Source organism: Aedes albopictus, chromosome 1 (genome assembly GCF_035046485.1).
Source record: "Aedes albopictus strain Foshan chromosome 1, AalbF5, whole genome shotgun sequence".
NCBI classification, from domain to species: Eukaryota; Metazoa; Arthropoda; class Insecta; order Diptera; family Culicidae; genus Aedes; species Aedes albopictus.
Window position 1 is genome coordinate 76750641 of NC_085136.1, and position 17118 is coordinate 76767758.

General features: G+C 40.7%; 1 protein-coding gene across 1 annotated transcript; it reads right to left on the bottom strand.

The window, feature by feature from the left end:
* Positions 1-2198: 2198 nt before the first annotated feature.
* On the bottom strand, positions 2199-8733 carry LOC134285019 (uncharacterized). Its single transcript, XM_062844881.1, has 2 exons — positions 2427-8733; positions 2199-2364 (listed from the first exon to the last, which is right to left on the bottom strand). The coding sequence occupies exon 1, from the start codon at positions 8577-8579 to the stop codon at positions 2544-2546; it is 6036 nt and encodes a 2011-aa protein (XP_062700865.1). The 5' UTR covers positions 8580-8733; the 3' UTR covers positions 2199-2364; positions 2427-2543.
* Between the last annotated feature and the right edge of the window lie 8385 nt (positions 8734-17118).

Here is a 17118-nt window from a genome sequence, read left to right on the forward strand (position 1 = left end):
ATTTATTTCGGGCATACTTCTAGGATTTTTTTCCAGGAATTTCTCCAGGAACTCCTCCAGGAATTTTCCCAGGAATTTCTTGAGAAACTCCTCCAGAAATTGCTCCTGGACATCCTTCAAAAAATTATGTCAGGAATTCCTTTAGGCATTTCTCCAAGAATTTCTCCTGAGATTCCATCAGCAATTGCTTCAGGGATTCCTCCATGAATTTCTCCAGGGATTTTCTCAGGGATTCTTCCAGGAAATTCTCCAGTAGTTCCTCTAAGGATTCTTCCAGGAAACTCTCCAAGGTTTTCTTCAGAAATTCTTCCAGGAAATGCTCCAGAAATTCCTTCGGGAATTTTTCAGGGATTCCTTCAGGTATTCCTGCAGGAATTTCTCCAGAGATTTCTTCACAAATGTCTTCAAGGATTCCTCCAGAGATTCCTTCAGGAATTCCTTCGAGAATTTTCCAGAAAAGCCTCCAGAAATTCCGCTACAAATTCCTCCAAGAATTCTCAAGGCATTTTTTTCAGAAATAGAAAAATAACAGAAATTACCCAGATTTCCTCTGGAGATTCCTCTAGATATTCATTTAGAAAATCTTCCAAGAATTCCTCTAGAGATTCCTCCAGCAATTCCCACAGAAATATCTCTAGGAATTCCTTCATTCATTACTCGAGGATTTTATTCAGGAATTCCTCCAGAAAATGTCCCAGGGATTTCTTCCGGAATTCCCCCAAGAATTTCTCCAGGAATTGCTCCTGGCATCCTTTGGAAATTATGTCAGCAATTTGTCCACGACTTTCTCCAGGAAATCCACTAGGGATATCTTCAGAGATTCTTCCGGAAAATTCTCCAGGAATACTTTCAGGCATTTTTCAGGGATTCCTCCAGACATTCCTCCAGCAATTTCTCCAGAGATTCCTCCAGGAATTGCTTCAGAGATTCCTGCAGGGGTTTCTCCACGAATTTCTTCAGGAACTCCACCACGGAATCCTCCAGAAATTCTTTCCAGGGGTTCTTCCAGAAAATCCTCCTGGAATTTCTCAAGGGATTTTTTTCAGAAATTTCTCCAGCAATTTCTTCCAGAACTGCGCTGAAGAAATTCCTCCAGCGAACATAATGGGAAGATAATTAAAAAAGGACGCATACAGGAATCAGGAAATTCTTGGTTAGTCCTCGTAATTTCCAAAAGAGTTCAGCTACAATTTCTTATGAATGTTGGCATGAGTAAATAAAAATTCTTAATCTTCTAGAAATTGGTCACCGCTACCAGCACCCCGTTGATTTGTATAGATCAGGAAAACTTTTTTTTAAATATTGTACAAAATACAACAGCGTTACTGCTGAAGGGTTAAATAATGTTTTTAAAATATAATGTTATTATATTCCATTTCATCGTGTTGCGTGTAGTTATAAAAGCTAGAAGGTAGAAATTTGCTAAGGGTGTTTGGGGTTGAATCCTTTGGGGATGAATGTGTTCACCCTTGTAGGATTATCTAAGGGAAAACTTTGGGAAATCACTTTAAAATCTTTGTAACGTAGCTTTAAAAAAATCATTGTAGAAAAAGATTAAGTCTTTACTGGAATTTCTTAAAGGATTCATGAACGAATTGTGAAAGAAGAATTGAAAAAATGCATAAGGAATCTTTTTACGATGTCATACAGCAATTATCGGAAGAATTTCTGAAGAAATCATTGAAATGCTTGAACAATGCTTCGTAAGAAATCCTAGAAAGGAAATTAAGAAAAACCATTTGAGGCGTTTCAAAAAGAATCCTTGCAGAAATTTCTGAAAACAAATCTTGAAGTAATTCCTAAAGGATTCCTCTGGGAAATTTGCTAAAGGGATCATGTGGGGTAGCCCCAAAGGAATCGTTTCTTGAAATCTTAATAAAAAACTCTTTACTGAAGAAATTGCTTCAGAAACACTTGGAGGAGTTCCCGAAGCAATCGCTGTAGCAAATTTCGAAGCAAATCTTGGAGGAATTTGTAAAGAAATCCGTGAAGCTGGGAATCACTTGAATTGTAAAAGATATCTAAGAAAAAGTTCTGGGAGTTCCTCATTTGGAACAGATGTTTGATGAAAACAAGTTAGAAAAAATCATGATGGAAATCCGGATGAAATTGGTGTTGTCGCTAAGTAAATCTTTAATGGTATCAATAGATAGAAACCTTGGAAGAATACCTAAAGAATTTATTGTGTTCGTTTCGTTCGGCAATCTTGAAGCAAAGTCGGTTTTGCAATTCAGGACAGCTCAAGCTAGAATTTTATTGATAAGTTTCTGTTCATTTTAAATTTACAAATTTAGCAAAACTTACAAATTAGTGTCCGAACAATTCCGGCGACGAACAAATATGTATAATAATGATACAAATAACCTATAATGAAGTATTATAACTATAAGAACAGTAACAAATACAAATTAGAAAGAAAAACTTACTATTTCAAATGATGTCCAATTCAGCTAATTAGTTTTGACAAATTATATAGTATCTAGTCCTGCTTCTAGTTCCAAGCTCTATTGGTTACAAATGGTGTGCAATGTTGTGACATTAACCTAATCTCCCTTATCTTTTCTGACATTCGCTTGGACATCATTGGGACTCTTTGGGCCATCATTTTGGCTCTTTAGACGAGGGGCTTGCACGTTACAACCTCCCCCACATGTCGCGCTTGGTTTCACGAGCACGTCATCCTTTTTGAAGCCACCATCCTCTGTCGCGCTTGGCTTTGCAAGCACGTCATCCTCTTTGGAGCCACCATCCTCTGGTAATATATCCAATAATGCTAATTTGGCAACAGGTCTTCTCAACACACCCCCTGATGTAGAAACATCGGCTTGACGCACTACCCCGTCTTTGCCAGCATATGTGCGTATTACACGACCTCTCATCCATGAATTCCTGACCTTCTCATCTGCTATGACCACCAGCTCACCCTCACTGATCGAACGAACACTTTGAAACCATTTGGTTCTCCTTGTAATCATCGGAAGATACTCGGTGATCCAACGCTGCCAAAACTTGTCCAATGTTTTCTGCATACAGGTCCAGCTATCTCGCAGAAACTTACCATCACTGACAGGTTCTTTTACCGGTTGTTGCACACCGGTAGAGCTAAGTAACAAAAAGTGATTTGGACTGATGGCCTCTTCGTCTGCCGATAGCAGGGATACGAAAGTAAGCGGCCGAGAGTTGATCATCATTTCGGCCTCAGCGAAGAATGTTTCCAGTGATTCATCGTCGAGTTTGCTATCGGCTGGTATGGTACTTAGAGCTGCTTTGATGGACCTCACCATTCGTTCCCAACAGCCTCCCATATGTGGGGCCGAGGGAGGGTTGAACCTCCACTGGGTGTAGGTGTCTGTGAACGTACTGCCAAGCTCCTCACTGATGTTGAGTATTTCATTTCGCAACTCTCGGCTAACCCCCACAAAATTTGTTCCATTATCGGAATAAATCTCTTGCGGCGCTCCACGTCTGGCAATAAACCTTCGAATCGCCTTTTTGCAGGAGTCGGCAGATAAACTTCTAGCGACTTCTATGTGTACGGCTCTTATCGTCAAGCATGTAAATACAACTCCCCACCGCTTAACTGCGCTTCGTCCAACTTTCACCAGATAGGGCCCAAAGTAATCGATACCAATGAAAGTAAACGCACGGACATGTGGTGTCAACCTTACTCGTGGTAAAGGGGCCATTTTTGGCGGTAACGGTGCGGATTTGTATATTTTGCACCACATACACCTACTTTTTGTCTTACGCAGGCATGTCCGCAACTTCGCCACGTAGAACCTTTGACGCAGCTCGTTCAACACCGTTTCGTCGTTAGCGTGTCGATACCTTCGATGATACCAGTCCAGTAAAAGCACCGTAACATGGTGTTCACGAGGAAGTATAATTGGATTTCTTGCATCAAAGGGTAAATATTCTGCAGCGTCCATCCTTCCATCGACACGTAGTACTCCTTGTTCGTCCATCATCGGTGGTAGTTTTGCTATCTTGCTGGAATTCTCCAATGCTTTCTTCTTTGTTCCCAGTTGTTTGTTGTGCTTCATCACGGCTACTTCATCCGGAAAACTTTCCGATTGCACCAGAATCCATAGCGATTGTTCCGCTTCTTGCAACTCTTGCCGGCTCAATTCCGTTCCAATTTTGCGAGGACTGCCACGAGTAGCATTGCGTAGATTACTGAGATATCGTAGCACATATGCAAGACATCTCCTCAAGCGCTCAAATTTGGAAAAGCGTTCGATGCTTATCGTTGGTTTAATTATGAAATGTGGACAGACAAAGGCAGGTCGCATCTCTTCCTTAGTAGTCTTCACCTGTTCCTCCATCCAGTCACCATCTCGTTCATATAGGAATGCAGGTCCTCGATACCACCGGCTCTCGGGGTTCGTCGAAGGCCCGTTTCCCCATCTCGTAGCTTCATCTGCTACGTTTTGTCTGGTTCCGATCCATCTCCATTCTGTCACCGAGGATAAACTCAAAATTTCGTTGACTCGGAACGCTACAAACTGCCGATAGCGTCGTGTATCGGATTGTATCCACGCCACGACAGTTGTAGAATCACTCCAGAGGTAGGTGCGAGTGACTTTTACTGAGTGATACTCTTCGATAGTTTTTCTCAGCCGAGCTCCTATCAGGGCAGCCATAAGTTCCAATCGAGGTATTGAAAGGGATTGCAGTGGGGCAACTTTAGTTTTCGATGCCACTAGAGAACATCTAACTTCCCCTTTATCTACAATCCGAAAGTAAGCAGCTGCAGCATAAGATTCTTCACTAGCGTCGACAAAAATATGAAGCTGCAGGGAATCGTAACTGGCCCTATCGTATCCTGGAAAATAACAACGACTAACTTTGACGTTGTTCATCTCTTTCAAGACCTTCAGCCATTGCTTCCATCGGCAGAATACCTCAAAAGGTATTTTGTCGTCCCATCCAATATTTTCTCGCCATGTTTCCTGAATGAGAACTTTGCCCCGTATGATGAAGGTAGAAACTAATCCAAGCGGATCGTAGAGGCTCATTACAACGCTCAGCAATTGACGTTTGCTAGGGACAACTTCGCCATCCAATAGTTGCTGCATATCTTCCCGTAACCACACGCTGAATGAAAAGCAATCCTCCTCGGGTAGCCAGATCATTCCCAACAGTTTCTCTAATTTGCAATCCTTCGCCACTGAAAACTGTTTTGTTGTAGGTGAATGCACTTCTCCGATTTGTTCGATTACTTGTACCTTGTTAGATGTCCAGTTCCGAATGAAAAAGTCTGCCTTTCTGTGTACCTCTGCAACATCTTTGGCTAGCTGTACCGCTTCTTCGATAGTGTCGACGCTGTCGAGATAGTCATCGACATAATGTTTTTTCGTTATTGCCTCTGATGCTCTTGGGAAGTCCGTCTGGAATTCCCATGCATTTTGGTTTTTAACAAACTGCGATTGAGTCGGTGAACATGTGGCGCCAAAGATAGCTACGTTGGTCATCATAGTTTTTATTGGTTGGTCCTCAGAATCTCGCCACAAAAACAGAAGAGCACTACGATCAGCGGGACGGATAAGAATCTGTAAGAACATTTCCATGATGTCCGCTGATATCGCCACTTCACGCTCCCGAAACTGGAACAGAACTGCTAGCAGCGGCGTTAGTAGGTCCGGTCCTTTAAGCAGATGATCATTTAGTGATTCTCCATCTGCTTTGGCAGCTGCATCCCAGATAAGGCGAAGCTTGCCAGGTTTATTGGGATTCGTCACGACTCCAAGGGGCAGGTACCATGTTCGCCGCAAGTCGAAGGTATCTAGTTCCTTTCTTGAAACTTCATGGATATATCCCTTAAGTTGAAACTCCTCAATTTTCCTGCGAACGTCTTCATACAGCCCAGGATTTCTTTGTAGCCGTTTTTCCAAGCATTTCAGACGTTTCTTCGCCATGGGTAAGCTGTCGGGTAACTCGACGTAGTTGGATTTCCACAAAAGACCCGTTTCAAATTTACCACAATCTGTCCGAGTAGTAGTTTTCTCCAATATTCGCCTCGCCCGCTGGTCTTCGAGGCCTTCATGATTAGGTGCTACCGCTATTCCAAGACTCTCTAGTGAGAAAAACTTTCGAACATATTCGTGAAGGTCGTCTGATGAGGTCCTTGAGCAGATATGCATTTGTCGATGTTGGAGCTGCTGCTCTCCTCCAAGGCGACCATAGACTGCCCATCCAATGCGAGTTTTCGTCGCGATCGGTTCTCGCATTCGTCCTTCCCGTAGCTTTAGCGTTGCTAGTAGATGGGCATTGTCAATGCCAATCAATATTCCTGGAGTTGCTGATTGGAAACTTTGAACCGGGAGTTTCTTCAGATATTTGAATTCTTCTGCAAGTTGCTCAAAGTCCAGCGACTGCTCAGGTAGTCCTAATCCTTCGACGGTGTACGCTTCCCCAACTTTAAATCGTTTATCGCTCCCTAGTGCTGAGATCTCCATGTGAACCTTCTGTGCGTCTGATATCCTTTTGTTGATCCCGCTTGTCCACTGAATACAAAGAGACTCTGTTCGACCATCCAATCCCAAAGAGTTAGCTATGGTTTGTTCGATGAGGGTAACGGAAGATCCGTCGTCAAGAAAAGCTAGCGTATTTATCTTTCCATGTTTTCCATAGAGCGTTACCGGAAGCACCCGGAAAAGTATTGATGCAGCAGATCTCTGATGAATGGTAACCGTAGCGTTGGCACTTCGTTCTGTCTGCTTCGTATCCATACTGGAATCGTAGTGGAGCAAACGATGATGCAGCTTCTGGCAGCCATTTACACCACACACTTCTCCTTTGCACGGCCATCGCAGATGAGAAATCAAACATCGTCGACAAAGTTTGTGCTCCTTCACCATGTTCCAACGGGCGTCCAGGTTGAGTTCCTTGAACTTCTCGCACTCTCCAGCTGGATGTCCGTGTTCATTACACGCAGGACATGACTTCACTTCCTCAGCTTTCCCTCCCTTTATCACTTCATCTCGTTTCGATTTGCTTGACGAAGACTCGGGTCCCCCTGGTTCCATGGTCGAATGGGCATTTATGTATGCCTTCTCCTTGAGCTTCGGTCGGTCTTCCTTAACGAATTTTTGGTGAGCACTGAAGAGTGTGACGCTACTTGTGGCAGACGTGACTCGGGCCATATAATCACTGAACGCATTTAGGTCGACCTCTGGCAACTGCTGTTGATACAAGGCCCAGTTGAATTTAACATTCGCCGGTAGTTTGTCGACCAGCTCCTGCAATAATGAAGGGTTCGACAAGTGCCAATCCAATCCAACGGCCTTCAGATGTGCACAGAGATTTTGAACAACTAAACCGAAAGATATCAAGGTTTCCAGACGTTCAGACTTAGGCGGAGGAGTTGCCCGTACCTTTTCGATCATAATGTGTACAATTTGCTCTGGCCGTCCGAACAGGGTTTGCAAAGTCGAGATCACCTGTGAAACCGTGGATGGGTGTAGCAAAAAACTGCTTACTGCATCCTTTGCTGGTCCTTGTAAAGCTCGTTGAAGTCGCAGCAAATTTTCAGCATCAGAGTATCCACAGGCACTTGTTGAGTTACTGTAGCTACTGAAGAAGAGTGGCCAGTCGATGGGATCACCGGTGAAGCTTGGCAATTCCTTAGAGAGAACTTGTCTGGCAGCGAGTTGTTCTGGCGATGGGCAAAATACTTCGTGATGTCCGGGTAACGGCAACCTCGGACTTCCCACTGGTAACGACGTAGCAGGCATTGTTGGGTGGTTTATCAGATGGGGCAAAATATGGTCCAAGGGGGGGGATCGATTTTTATTAAAAGTCATGGATATTGGGGGGTGAAGATCATAATTTTGATACTGAGGCGGTGATGTGTTCGTTTTGGTTGGGTAAAGTGGGGCGGCACTTACCGGGGACGGATCAATTACAAACCCTTTAGTTCCAATAGGACCTCTTGGCTGGTTCGTTCTCTCTGGCTGCTGTTGCTCCATATGTGCAGGCACGTTGTTCACTTCTATAGCACCGTCCCGCTCGCGTTTCTGGCTGAACAGGTTGAGTTGATCCGTTAGTCGCCTTTCTGCATCCTTCAGTCGGCGTATCTCCGTGTCGCGTTGCTGCAATTCCTCGTGCCGGCGTAATTCCAGAGCTGTCTGTCGGTCTGAGAATTCCTGCAGCCTCTTTTGCGTATCAGCTTCGTGCTTCCGAAACTTCTCGATGTCAGAATCTTTCTGAAGTTGTAGACGTTTGATTTCGTCTACCAGATCCAGTTCCCGCCTCCGTCGTGTGTCAATTTCGCTTTGGTGACGCTGCTCCAGCTCGTTTGTCTTGCGTCGAAGAGCTGTATCCCTTTGCCACTGACCGTACGGCAGTAGAGCATTCCTTGCTAGTTTTGGTAGCGCCCCCGTGTGATGAACGATTGCTTTTTGTTCTTCCAGAAGATTCTGCAAGGAGTTCAAATTGACCAGCGAGATGGCAGGCGAAAGAAGATTATCATCCACCTGAGAATTTCCTCCGGCGGCTTCTCCGGGATCGCTTTCTCCGATTGTGATGCTACCGGTCGGTGACATCAAGTCTATGAAATTCGAAGGCTCGCGTTTCATGGGAATCTCGCTGTTTGTGATTTGTTCGTCACGAATAGGCGTGGAAGTACTTTGCTGACCGTGTGCACCTGCCGACTTTACTGGCGTATGATGAGTTGGCGCGGATGGCTTGGACGTCTCTCCAACGACGCCCGTACCAGCATCGCTGGTTGGCTTCTCCTGCGTGTCGATCCAATCCTCAATAAGTTTTTCAGTCGAATGGGTGGAGCGATGGCTCCTGATGCTCACAATATCATCTTCCTCGTCCTGCTGTATGAGCAGATCACGTTTACGCGCCAAGTACTGCTTGTCGCGTTCGATTTTCTCGTTCACGGCCCTCTCATTCATTAACCTTTCTCGGTCCAGCTGTTCCTTCCGCGCTTCCTCTTCTAGTCTCCGTTCTTCCTCTAACAAGGCTAGCTCACGGGCCAGTCGGGCTCTCCGTGTACTAGAGGTACTTGAACGTCCGCAACTGGATAAGGCTGGTGGTGCAGAAAAACGTTGAGCGCAGGATTCACACGTAAACTGTTCTAGACGATCCGTACTCTCTCTGATGCAAGCAGAATGATAACAGTTTGTACATTTTTGGCATTGTACACTACGCTCCGTGTTAATCGGCCCATCACAGGCTTTGCATTTGTGTTGAAAACCACGATCGGCTACTGATTCTGACGTCATGAATCTAACTTGGCGGTTTGTTTGTGTATCAACTTCGCGAACAATGCTGCTCGTTGGTGTCGCACATGTGTTGATTGCACTCATTGGAACACAATTACCAGCGGTAACAATGTCGTGACTCTGTTGCTGGCTAGCCGACGCTTTAGCCTTGGCTTTAGCTTGGGATCGTGTCTTCCTTGTCATGGCTAATGCTCGTTAATTTCTTGAGTTTTTGTTCGTTTCGTTCGGCAATCTTGAAGCAAAGTCGGTTTTGCAATTCAGGACAGCTCAAGCTAGAATTTTATTGATAAGTTTCTGTTCATTTTAAATTTACAAATTTAGCAAAACTTACAAATTAGTGTCCGAACAATTCCGGCGACGAACAAATATGTATAATAATGATACAAATAACCTATAATGAAGTATTATAACTATAAGAACAGTAACAAATACAAATTAGAAAGAAAAACTTACTATTTCAAATGATGTCCAATTCAGCTAATTAGTTTTGACAAATTATATAGTATCTAGTCCTGCTTCTAGTTCCAAGCTCTATTGGTTACAAATGGTGTGCAATGTTGTGACATTAACCTAATCTCCCTTTTCTGACCTAATCCCCCTCTTTTCTGACATTCGCTTGGACATCATTGGGACTCTTTGGGCCATCATTTTGGCTCTTTAGACGAGGGGCTTGCACGTTACATATTGAAAGAATTCCAAGTAATGTTTTCTTGGGCGAATTTCTGTGGGAATCTTGAACAAATTTAGAATTAGATTTTTCGGGATTTAGAATTATCATTCGGAAATTTCTTCTAGATCTTTTTCAGTAATTACTTTGGAAATCCGCGCAGGAATTCGTTAAGGAATATTTTTGAAAATTAATTTGGAAACTGCTTCGGCAGATACTCTGAAAATTTTCTTCGGAAACTGGTTTGGAAATTCCTATTTTTTTTTTTAATTCATTAACAAGGAATTTCCAAGAATCTAAGGATGTTCACAAACAATTTCCTAAGAAAAATCGCTAAAATGTTTGAAGGCATACCAGTAGCATTTTTTGGGGGAAATTCTGTAGAATGCTTAAAAAAATCTTACATTTTTATATGAATCAGTTGAATCTCTGGAGAAATCGCAAAAGAATTATTGGATAAGCTAATAATGATATCTTTGGAAAAAACTCCTGAAGGAAGTTTGGGAGGAATTTCAAAAGGCCTCTTTGAAGGAATTTCTTTAGAATTTTGAATAAAACCTTGGTATAATTTTTTAAGCGATCCCTGGGAAAGCCCAAAAGTAATCCTCTGAAGAGATCTTGGAAAAAATATTGAATAAATTAAGCATCATTGCTTCATCCGATTTATGAAACCTTCGCAGATGTTCCTAACAAGATCTTTGAAGAAACTCCAAAAGATTTTTTTGAAGAAATATTTAAGAAATCCTTGGAAAAAAAAATCCCGTAGGAATTTTTGAAGCGTTTCCTGAAGAATTGGATTGGCAGATGGATATCCTATATGAAGTCCTAAACTTGCATTAACCACTTTAAAGATGCTTCTAGGCATTCTTAAAGAATTTCTTAGTCTTAGGAGGAGTCCTTGGAGAAACTTCTGAAGAAATTATTTTATTTTATTTCATCAAATCAGGTATCTTTTCCTTTACTATTTAAGCATATACGCTCCTGTTTTCATCCTACTGAAAACAAAGGAATGAAGCGCTTGTTTGTTAGAAGTGGCACGAATGATAGCAAAAATTACGTAATCAATCGGTGCCATAATGGCTTTGTTTTCGAACAAGATGAATTTGGAATTGTAAGATTATTAAGGCACGTGATCCCTACCAGGAATCCTCAGAGATTTTGTTAAACAAATTTTCAGAGCAATTTCTGAAGAAATAAAAAATAAAAATAAACCCTGGAGAAATTTTTGACTGACTGGCTTGATGGACACTTAGAATGGTTTTTCAAAAGGTTTTTCGAAAGAATTTTTAAGGAGTCTTATCAAAAGTCGCAATTGGGTTCTTTAGGGGTATCCAGATTATATCATAATCAGATTCTCCACCCAAAAATTAGTCGAAATCCAAAATTTCATAATTTTTGAAGTCCGGGAACTATTTTTAAAGTGCATTTAAAGTTTGTATGCGGAAAATTTTTTGTTCAGGGTGAACTGTCATCCACGAAAATTAAAATTGTTTTGTCAATTCAACCATCAAAACAAAGGTATTGGAATTTAAAAAATTACATTATACTTAGAAAAATGAGCTCTTTCGATTAGGCTATAGAAAATAGCAACATTTTATTCACTAAACAACCCAATTGAAATTTTTAGAAGAATTCCCCAATTGAAATTTTTAGAAGAATTCCGCAACGCTGCGAACTGAAGAAGGAGCACGTATCGTTCACGTGAAGAAAGCGCAAGCAAATCTAGGTAGCAGCACGCAATCTTCGCATGAAGGAAACCCCCCAAAAAGGAGCCAATCGCCACGCTGAGAAGGAGGAAAAAACCATCGTCGTCGTCGACGACGGCCGTCGAGGACGAGAGCAGAAGAAGCGCTACTTGGTGAGCATCAGTTTCAATACGCATCTCGAAGTGATTGGATCGCAGCAACCGAAGAAAAATAGAGAAGTCAAGCCGGCGAGCCAAGCCCGGCAGAAGAAAAGTGTGGGCAGATGACGGCCAGAGTAAAAGTTATGTAAATAGTGTAAATAGTCAAACATTAAAATGAATTAGAGCAAAAACCAGTGTGTGTGTGTGTCGTTTGTCTCTGAGCCGGAAATTCCCTTGGTCCGCCAATCGCCTGCGTGTCCGGTTGAGTCCTTTTCAGGGCTAGAGTTATTTGGAGATAGTTTTCCCACCCTATGGAGTTCGCCGCTGGTCCGTCGGTCGCTGCATGGCAGTTTCCATACACCGAATCCACTTGGGGAATCGGTGAGACCGGCGGGCGCGCTGCAGTCAAGGCAGCTTGGAGAAGAAAAGCAGTTTTACAGTCCACTGCAACACGCCGCAACAGATATGCTAGCAAAAATTCCTGAAGAAATCTTTGGGGAAACTCCTAGAGTAGATGGATATTTCAGAATTCGTGGGAACATATCCAGAAGGATTATTGGAAGAAAATCCTACAGAAGTTCCTCTGAGAATTTTCTTATAGGAACTCCTGTATGGATCCTAGGAGGATTTTTTTAAATTATTATCCAATGGATTCTTTGGAAATTTCTCGTAGGATTTCTAGGATGAATCTCTTAATGAAACTTTAGAGAAACTCCTTGCATTCTTGCAGATTTTTTTTTCGAAAAAAAAAAATAGTTGCAGTATTTCTAGAAGACACATTCCAGCGTAACGTGACACCGCGAGGAACTAACTTTCGTGAACAAATGACGTCTGCAATCGAATATAATGTTCATGACCATATGGTTTAACCGGGGGGAGCGACACTAGTTTTGCCAAGCTCAAAAACCCCAAAAAAGCCGAAAAAAAGTCGAAAAAACCCGCAAAACTTTTGCGGATTTTAGCGACTTTTTTGAGCTTTTTTCAGCTTTTTTTAGGTTCTTTGGCTTGGCAAAACTAGTGTCGCTCCCCCTGGGTTTAACAGGTTTTATAACAAGCTTATTAGATGTACTTCTTGATGCAATACTTGTTCTATGGGGTTTTGGTTTCAATTTACTTTATATAACATGTTACATTTCGTAACGGGACACCATCGCAGAAATCTTCTTTTTAAAATTTTCAAACTGAAATGCGTATATCAGCTCTTCTATGAGGTTTTGAATAATAGAGTCTTCTAGACATTTCTTCTTTGGATTGATGTGAACAAGATTGCCGAAGTAAGTTTTACTGAGAAATGTATAGTTTTGGAAATATTATTGATTTCGTTTTGAGAGCGCAGCGTTACGCTCGCGTGAAAACAGTGTTTTGCAAATGGTGTCCCATTACGGTTAAAGACATCTAGGGTATCGGGATGCTTCGTTGGCATAGCCCCCTCGTTTGGCCTATCTCAACGTAAACCAAAAACTCAAACAAACACGCATAGCTGGATATCAGAAAAGCTATGCGACAAACAACTGTAACATTTCGTTTCAATTTTAGCACTTTGGAGCATTAAAATTGAATGAAAATGTCACTTTATTTAGCTTTTGTAGACGTCATGATTCTTCAGCTTAGTGGGTAGTCTATACACATGATCATAAATGGCATGGTTTTGGAACATTTCGAATTGACTTTTCAATAACTGAACATTTGATGCGACGGTCAAAGACGCTATTTTGAAGTTGTATATTTGTTTTCAACGAATAATAACTATTTTACAAATTGAATGTGGGCCGAATATTGAGGACATTTTTTTCACTATGTACGCAAATCTTGGCCCATCAGTAAAGTGGGGTCAACAACACCGATAAAGTAATGTGAACAACATTGTTTGCATAAGAACCAGAAAGAACGACCAGGAAGAAAGATTTTGTGTGCGGTGATTGTAAAAATAAAACCCAATAATAGGATTTCATTACTAAATTAAGAAAGAACTTTAGTTTAAGTGATTTATTTATAGTTTCTGAAAATTTAGTTCCAAAAATGGAATTTAAAAGTAAGATTGGTGAACAAACAAAGATAAGACTTCAGCAAAAATATTGAAAAATGAAATAATAAGTGGTTCTAGTGCATGGAAAGCAATAGGCCAACGTTGTATCCACTAATAGGCCAATTTTTGTACCATAGACCAACGTTGCATACCATCGCATCGAATCTTTTCAAATTAATTAAGTAAATTCTCGAATATTTACGTTAGTTTACTTCCAATTGGTGAAACATGCATTTCCTAGAGTGTGTTGAAGGGTCAACATATTATTTCAAGTGCTATTAATTCATGAGTTATGGTCAAAATTGTCAAGGCGGCTTTCAAATTGGGCCAAGGAATGGTACATATACCCTAGTTGTCGATCAAATGCTTTGCTAGATAGAATGTTGGTGTCTAAGGCAATGTTTTTCAGACAGATGATAGCTGTCCGGCAGCACACAAATAGGCCTTCAAAGCCGCTCTGGCCCTATGATGGCCATCGGAATGGGCCTTGGGGAACCTGTTTCGAGGTTTATATTTAACCTTCACGTACCCGACCGCCGACAACATTTCGTCAATTTTCATCCGGTTTTTTTTTAAATCGCCCTCAATTGAGCTAGTTTATTATACTCATGTGGCCATGCAATATCCGGAACCATTCCGGCGATATTCCGGATTGTGCTGGGGTCAGGGGGTTGTCAAAATGGCTAAAAGTGATTATTTCGTGTGTTGTTGTGTTTGAACCATCGATTTTCAGTAAAAAATTTGTTGCGAACAGTGAAACACAACTACTATAACCAATATTGAATAAGTTGGCCCATCCGGATCCTCGTGACAGGTTTCGCGGGGCATCATTGGGAACACTTCTAGTTTTCAACCTAAACATGCCAAGCGACATATCAATCTTCATGATTTCGAATGACTGAGTCAGAAACGATAGACTGAAGTATGTATCAACTAATATGGCCACCCCGAAGCATATAGCACAGGTTCCACGGGGGTGTCATCGGGAACATTCGAAAGAATGGAATAGAAAAAATTGACTTATGTATGTATTAACTGATATGGCCGCTCCGTAACACCTGAAGCAGGTTCCGCAGGTATGATCGATCGAGGGCGACTTAAAAAAAATCGAATGAAAAGTGAGGAAATGCCAGCATTTTGAAAATGAGTTTTCGGGGGTCTGATACGTGAAGTTTAATTGTATCTCCAAAACTATGGTTGTGTGACGTATCTATCTTCGCGGTTTTTTACATTCTACATTTAATGATTCGAAGAAGATTCAATGTTATCTCTAGTACATTCTTCCAACACAGTCTTTTTAAGCATATGTCGCATGCTGCTTTAATTCTTTATTTGAAGGCTCATGTGCCTTGGGAATTAAGGAGCCAATTTCATTTATAAATTATTTTACATTTTTAAGGGGATTTTTCTTTTATACTTAGCTAGTTTTAGGGAACCGTTAAACTCGCCGTTTGATCGAGGTTAGAGAGAACAATGTTTTGTTTTTGAAGGGATGGGATTATTAGGGCTTTCAGTTGATATTTAGCTAACGACAACCAGTAACGATACAAACGAACGGATTTCGAGAAGAAAAAAAGGTTGACAATTAAAACGACAAGAGGGAGGTTGCTGGACTTTCAATCAATGGTTACTAAATATGTAGTCACAAAAAGTAATGCAACGCCATTTTCGTGATGCATTTTACATTTATTTTAATTTTCAATAAGAACATAAGCTTCAAAGTATTTTTGTCGTCATAAAAGTAAATTATACGGTGATTAATGGGGTAAAAAGGAATGCCAACCATCACTTTTCGATCTTCAAGTTTTGAACGTTGTGTGATTCTATAAACCTTTTTATACATCATAGTGATAATTCATAGGACATGTTAAAAAGGTTATAGCATTTGAAGAGTATGCTGTCACCACAAAACTTAATAAAATATCACTTGTTATACTGATTCACCAGAATACCTGCCCTTTGTTTACGTAGTTTTCGTAGAGCTGAGAAGCGGGCTTTGTTCCAGTAGGGGCGTTACACCAAGAAATACAATGAAAATATATACACCCTATAATATCACTTCATCATGGTTACAGATTTTTGGTTAAATATTTGAGCAAACCAAACTTATTTATCCATTCATGAATGTCTTTAAAATTTCCGTAACGGGACACCATGTCTACGTACCCATTGTATCGCCTAAGATAACGCGTCGATCAAGGTCTCCATATGTTGGAAGAAAGGTCTCCACGAGTACTAAGAGAATCCTGAAAATCATTTTTCTAAAGTTCGTAATAAATTCGTTTTTACAACAAATGTGCTATTTTCGTAACGGGACACCATTAAATTGCGACTATTGCAAAAAGTGCTTAAAACATATCAAACCCCATTTTTATGAAAAGTTTACTTGGAGTGTATAAAATATACATTATTATACTACATTAACAAAAACTAGGTATAATGTTTTCGAAATTTAACATGCAAGCAGGCATATTTGAAAATTGTCAATGAAAAATTAAATTTTTCTTACATAAAATTCTATTACTTCACCTAGCTATTTAAATACGTTAAAAGTCAAATTATAAGTAAAATAAATGGTTTTCGTAAGATCTAATCTACCCTTTTTCATATGCTGGAAAGCTTGGAGCAAAACAATCACTTTGAAATTTCACACCCTTGGCGTAGAAGTGCGTGGAATGTGTCTGCACGGACAGAAATGTTATCTGGTCGATATAACTTTTCCCATAGTTCTACCAAGCTTCAACGAGATTCTTGGTATAATAGCTTCAAATGGTTGTTCCACAATGATTTGATGTTTGCACCAGGCATATATTTCGTTTGGATCAACGTCATTGAAGATCAATCATCCAATGCTAAAACCAAGAATATACGTCATTACTTGAACCCTCTTGGCTGCTGTCTACTCAGTCACAAAGAATTTGACAAATTTGTTCATCATGGCGGCGAAAATTTTAAGAAACGACTTTAATTCTGTCGAATTGTTGTGAAATCTGTAGGTATGTATAAAACTAAAGTTTTACTTCTATAAGTATATTTTAATCATGATTTTAATATAGTTCGGTTTCAGCTAAAGGGAATGATATGTTATGCCTGCAAATTGCGCGAAGAAATGCAATTTCTCCTGTCTCCACCACGTCTAGCAAAGGCATGCAATGGTTTACGAATTGCCTCGTACTTTGATGAGTGTTACAGATCAATAAAGCTCCAACATCCGCAATATTATATAAAAGATAATTTTATCCTTGAGTTTATCATAAATACATATACGGCTTTTAATGATTTTACAAATAGAAAAGAACAACTTTTGAACTATTCTCAGTGTATGCTTAAACCAATCATCCGA